The sequence below is a fragment of the Orycteropus afer genome, unplaced genomic scaffold (genome assembly GCF_000298275.1).
Source record: "Orycteropus afer afer isolate SDZICR_OR568_19922 unplaced genomic scaffold, OryAfe1.0 scaffold00261, whole genome shotgun sequence".
Classification (NCBI taxonomy): Eukaryota; Metazoa; Chordata; class Mammalia; order Tubulidentata; family Orycteropodidae; genus Orycteropus; species Orycteropus afer.
Genome location: NW_006921848.1, coordinates 345,280 through 350,559, shown reverse-complemented (window position 1 = coordinate 350,559; position 5,280 = coordinate 345,280). Strand labels below are relative to the sequence as shown.

The 5,280-nt window shown below is 59.1% G+C and overlaps 1 protein-coding gene across 1 annotated transcript; it reads right to left on the bottom strand.

Moving 5' to 3' along the window:
* Positions 1-5,023, bottom strand: NAB2 (NGFI-A binding protein 2). The gene is made up of 7 exons (XM_007950008.2): positions 4,941-5,023; positions 2,640-3,513; positions 2,086-2,219; positions 1,716-1,767; positions 1,487-1,619; positions 1,104-1,295; positions 1-110 (listed from the first exon to the last, which is right to left on the bottom strand). Exons 1-7 carry the CDS (start codon positions 5,021-5,023, stop codon positions 1-3), a joined length of 1,578 nt encoding a protein of 525 aa, XP_007948199.1.
* Between the last annotated feature and the right edge of the window lie 257 nt (positions 5,024-5,280).

The following is a 5,280-nucleotide window of genomic DNA, read 5'->3' as shown; positions in this document are numbered from 1 at the left end:
TCACTGCCGGCTGGCCTCAGCCTCCACTTTCACGCTGCTCCTGCGCCCCTCCACCAGCGCAGGGTGGGATCCTGGAGCAGGGCATCGGTCCAGTAGTCCTTCCTCAAACTCTGTAGGGAGAAAGAGGTTGTCAGGAGGCTATGAGGGTGGAGGCTGCAGAGAGCGGAAGCTGGGAACAGAAGCAGGGACAGAGAGGCTGTGGAAGATGAGCCCCATTTACTGAATTACTGCCTCCTGCCCACTGCAGGTGTACACAGGGGAGGTTCCAGACCAAGTGAACGTGCCCCCCTCCCCTTCCTGGCTATGTATAGCTCTGTCTCTGTATGGGTCTCTCTGTCTCTCCCGCCTCCGTTCAGCTGGAATTTCTCGTTCTGTCAGGAGTTGCGGGGGTGGCTTGGCTCTGACCTCTCCCCCTCCCCCCTCCCTGGGCTGTACCACCCCCACTCATCCCTGGCCCCCTCCCAGAACCCACCCACCTTATCATGGCTCCCCAAGTTTCTGGGAAGCCAAACCAGGGGGATCATAGGAAACCAGCCTTCCAGTTCCTCCCCTACAAAGAGCCCCCCTTCAGTCCCCGCCCCCACTTCCCACCCACACACAGTTTAAAAATACCAAGCCAGGGTTGGTGGCTTTATCTGCTGCGTCACTCTCAGCCCAGCAGATGCCCAGCCCTCTGCCGGCCCACTCCCCTTCCCCCATCCACACACAATGCATCCCCCTTTGGGCTCCTCCACACCAAGCTGGACAACGCCCCCCACCCCATAACTCCCAGCCTGCTCTGTCCTCCACCCACACTGCTGCATGTTATATACCAGCTTCCCTTACTGGTGGCCCTCCTTCCTGCTCCCCTTCATCCCCTGTTCTCTCCACCCTCTAGCTCCCCCTGCACAGGTCTCCATTAGGGTCAGACCCTCCCCAGTGGGAAACAACCTGCAGAGGCCTCCTTTTCTGAACTCAAGGTCTGGTTGGCTGGTGCCTACCTCCTACTGCCATCTTTGGCTAATACAGCCCTCTTCCTCCCTCCTGGCCCCAGGACACCCAGGATAGCTGTGTGGGGCCGGGATGGCTGGGGTGCTTGGGGACAGCACTGCTGGCTGCCTCACCTGCGAGAGGCGGCTTCGCAGGCACACAGGGGCTAAGGCGGCCCACGCGGTCATGGGAGACGAGGCGGGCCAGCCGCAGCCCCTCGTCCATCAGTGTCTGCTGCAGGATGTGGCGACTCCACAGCCCATGGGCTGGCAATGCCAGAGGCAGGTCAGCAGGGGGCGGCGTCAGCCTTGGGCATGACCCCACAGCTGTGGGCATGGGCATGGGTCAGATAAAGGACTGCAGCCAACTGAACCCCCACCCTCAACCGCACAGCCAGACCCGTAAGATGCTCTGCCCCCATCTAGTCAGGCCTCCCACTTCTATTGCAGGCAGCTGGCTCCTGGCTCCCTCCACCCCACACCTCAGTGAGGAGAGAAGTATTCTGATGCCCACTTACCCTGCAAGTGTCCATCTAGACTCTCCCCAGACAGGCTGGCACTGTCTTCCTCCAGGCTAGGGCGATACGGGGGTGCATAGGACTCAGGGCCTGGGGGAGGCTGCTGGATTTCAGGGTGACTCTGTTCTCCAACCTGTGAATGCCCCAAAAGGGTAAATGAGGACATGGCAGGGGAAGGGGTTGGGGAAGGCTGCCCCACCTCCCCTCACGTGCATCCTGGAGGACCCACCTCCTGTTTCAGCTTCTTCAGGGAGGGGCCTCCCAATTCTTCAGGGTGAATCCTGAAAAGATGGAGAGAAATGAGCAGGTGCGGGCTGGGAAGGGCCACTCGATGAGCAGAACACAGATTCCAACCAGGGGCCCATGCGAGAGACTGCAAAGAAGCTGGCTGGCCAGGACACTCCAGTTTAGGCACTACAGTTCAAAGACCTTGGGTGAGCCCTGAAGGGCATGGAAGAGAAAACTATATCTCAAACAAGTCAACATTGCCAAAAGTAGTATGTGAAGGCGAGAGGCTTAGAAGAGCCTGAACTGGAGGGTTAGGCCATGAGCCATCTCCTTGGCAAGGTTCCACTCAAAGAACCTGGAAGAGGTCTCACCTAGAACCCTTCAAGGAAGACAAGTAGGTGCTTTCGCGGGCCACTTGTCGGGACAGGGAGAAGAGCTCCACCCTTCGCAGTAAGAGTGTGTTGTCCCTCATGCAGAACTGGGCAGCAGCCTCATTGATGGTCAGCTGTGGAGAGGGGGCAGTCAAAGATCAGTCAGACTCCTAACACCTCCCAGTGCCTTGTCCTCATACTCCTTCACCATCAGAGGTCCATCCACTGGATGCTCGTTTTGGTTTACATACTACATAGGAGTTTTCAAAGGAAAGAGAACAGAATCAGCTTCCCACAAACATCTGGGACCTCCCTTCACATCTATAGAGTCCTGAATAACACTGAGCTGAACAACTGGGTTCTAGTCTGTCTCCATTTTCCTCTTAGTTGAAGAGGGAAGCACTGTAGCTGCTAGGATCAGGGTATGTGGAGGAGGTGATCAGGACCTTGGTACCAAATCAAGGAGCAATGACACAGACTTAGGATGCACTGGGATTCTCAGATGAGGGGGTGAGGCCCAGAAGCTGATCCATCCAGGGAGGCTGGGTCCTCACCTCGTGTAGGCTGAGCTGCTTGCCCTCCCGCCGCTTGGAGTCGAAGCGGCCGTAGATGATGCTGTACTTGCGAATCTCCTCTTCCTTCTGACTGTCACTATCGTCCATCTCAAAAATGTGACCCACGCTCCGTGCTAGCTTCTTATTCAGCTTTAGCAGTGAGGTCACCTCCCCAGCATCACCCCTTGGGAAGCTCCGGAAGATCCTCTCGACACTCTCTACCACCATTCGCACCATCTCCGGCTCCAATCGGTCTGGACCACCCCCAGTCCCACTTGCTGCTAGCCCCCCAGCCCCAGTCCCCTCAGGGACTCCTCCCCCTGCAGGTGGGGAGAAGGGGGGTGAGCCAGCCTCCTCGTCTCCTCCCGCCCCAATGTCCGACTCTGGAGTGCTCCGGCCTGGCCAGATCCGGGGATCCCCTGCCCCAGGTCCCCCTGGCAGTGGTGACAACTTCTCCCCAAGTTCCAGGGGACTCTTGGGGCTGAAACTGCGGGCACTACCCGCCTTTTCCCCTGGGCTGCCGTGCCCATTGCTCATGCTCCCTTTCCGGGTACCCGCAGTCTCAGAGATCTTGAAGAGCGGGATGCTGGAGACGGGTACGGCAGGCACTGGCTGGCTGAAGAGCCCTGGGTTGGTGGCCCACTCTCTCAGTGCCTTCTGTAGGCGCCGGACATGGAGGGGTTTAGTGGCCATGCCCACGAGTGCCATGATCTCCAGGAACTCCTCCTCCCCTGCCTCGCACAGCTGCTGCACGTCGTCCCCTCCCTGCTGGATGAAGGTCTCGTAGTAGGAAAGGAGATTGGCACGCTGCAGGACCCGGTACAACTGCAGCTCCCCCAGCGTCCGAGGTAGTGCCATGGCTCGGGCACTGGGCCTGAGGAGGAGATGCACAGAAGAGAGAAGGTGGTGGGTGCAAGTCCCCCTGTTAGGTACCAACCTATCCCTGCAATTGTCTCCTCTTGGCTGCCTCCTTCTGTCCTCCTCTCAAATACTTTATCTGCCCAGTGCCCAGGCCTAAGCGCAGACCATGAGAATCAGACACTCACTGCTCAGAGGTATAGATGCGACAGTGCTATCCCAGACTGGCCAGCATTCAAAGCAGTCCCCAGTCTCTGCAGAAGCCCGAGACTCTCAGCCTCCATCTTCAGCTTTTACTTTTCAGGCCTGGGGCAAGGAACACTGAACTTGTCTCTCCCCAGAATACAGATTTCACCTTCCCTCCTAAATACTCAGAAACCTCATCACTACTCAATGTGGTATCCTACACTATGACAAAAAAAAAATCCACCTCTTCTCCCCACAGCGAACAGTGGGGACAGTGCTGACTAGCTCCATCCACTGGTGACATCCTGCCCAGGTGGCTAAGAAGGAGGGGTGTGGCTCCTTCCCTGCCCTTTCCCACTAGTGAGCCAGGTGGACGCATGTTCCTCTCCCCTCAGCCTTTCCCAAGGCTAAGTGCTGTTTCTTAAAACACCCTTGCTCTCTTCCCTCAGGCGCTTCCTTCCTCCCAGGCTGCCCAGTGCCTATCAGTTGGCGCTCTCCTAGCACTGACCTTCCCTACTAGCTGGCTAGGCCCATCCCTTGGCACTGGCGGGGAAAGAGGAGGAGCACTTCAATTGTTCTGCTTTGGGGCCGTTCCGCCCCCACACACTCCCACAGTGGTAGCGTCTGTGGGCGAAAACCGCCCAGGGGGCTCCCTCCTACCCTCCACACCCTCATTTTCCACCCACACCTTCAAGTGGAGTGGAGGAGCAGCTCAAGGCACGAGGGGCTGCATACCAGCTCCTTCCGACTCTTCCCCCCGCTGCTGTGAATAAAGGGACGGAAATCAAAAGGAAGGCTTAACTGCAACCTCTGTTTCCCCTGCACCGCAGAGGCTCACTTGGCCCAAAGGCACCGGCTTCTCCGGAGCCCGCGCGCTCCTTGCCACTGTGCTAACACTAGACTGAACCAGCTGAGCGGTCCACCTTCGGTACTATGGTCAGTTCGAGCTCCAGGGCGTCCCTTGGCACTTGCGGGCTCCCACATTCTTTGTGGGGGGCTCACAATGCCTCTGGATCCCTGCCAGGTCATGCTCAGAGTAAACGGGAAAAGGGGAGCCAGGCACTACTCTTTCACAGGCAGCTTCATCGGATCCTTGCGTCCCCACCGTCCTCTAATTAAAAAATCCAACCCATTTTCCATCACTTTTCACCACCCCCAACCCCGTCCCACTTCCCCTCACCCTCTCCCCTTCAGAACCCGTTCCCGGGTCCGGCTCCACCCATCTCCATTCCCCGCCGCTTCCCTTTGCCCACTAACTTGAGTCTGGGCTGCGGGGTCCGGAGGGCGCTGTCCCCTCCGCCCGGCGGCTGCTCGGCAGGTGGGGAGGGCGCTCTGTGCATGGACGGCAGAGACCACCCAGGCTGCCCCTCTTGGTGCCAGGCGCTCGGCACCTAGTGCTTGCTGCGTTCTTCCCGGCACGCGATGCCGAGGCCGCCGCTGTCCAGGCTCCGTCCCTCCCTCCACGTCTCCTCTCTCCGAGCCTCCGCGCCTCTGTCTATGCCTCTACCCCCCCACACACCTCCCCGGCTGCGCCTGCCGCCTCTCCGCGCCTCCGCCCCCGCAGGACGCACGGGGAGCGAGGCCCGGCACTGCGCTG

What these genes read in the sequence shown, in the direction of transcription:
- NAB2 (XM_007950008.2), bottom strand. Translation starts at nt 5,023, where the DNA reads ATGCACAGAGCGCCCTCCCCACCTGCCGAGCAGCCGCCGGGCGGAGGG. An exon ending in TCTTCCTTGAAGGGTTCTAG is followed by an intron (nt 1,768 to 2,085) that starts GTGAGACCTCTT and finishes CCATCTTTTCAG; the next exon opens with GATTCACCCTGAAGAATTGG. An exon ending in TGAAGAAGCTGAAACAGGAG is followed by an intron (nt 1,620 to 1,715) that starts GTGGGTCCTCCA and finishes GGGCATTCACAG; the next exon opens with GTTGGAGAACAGAGTCACCC.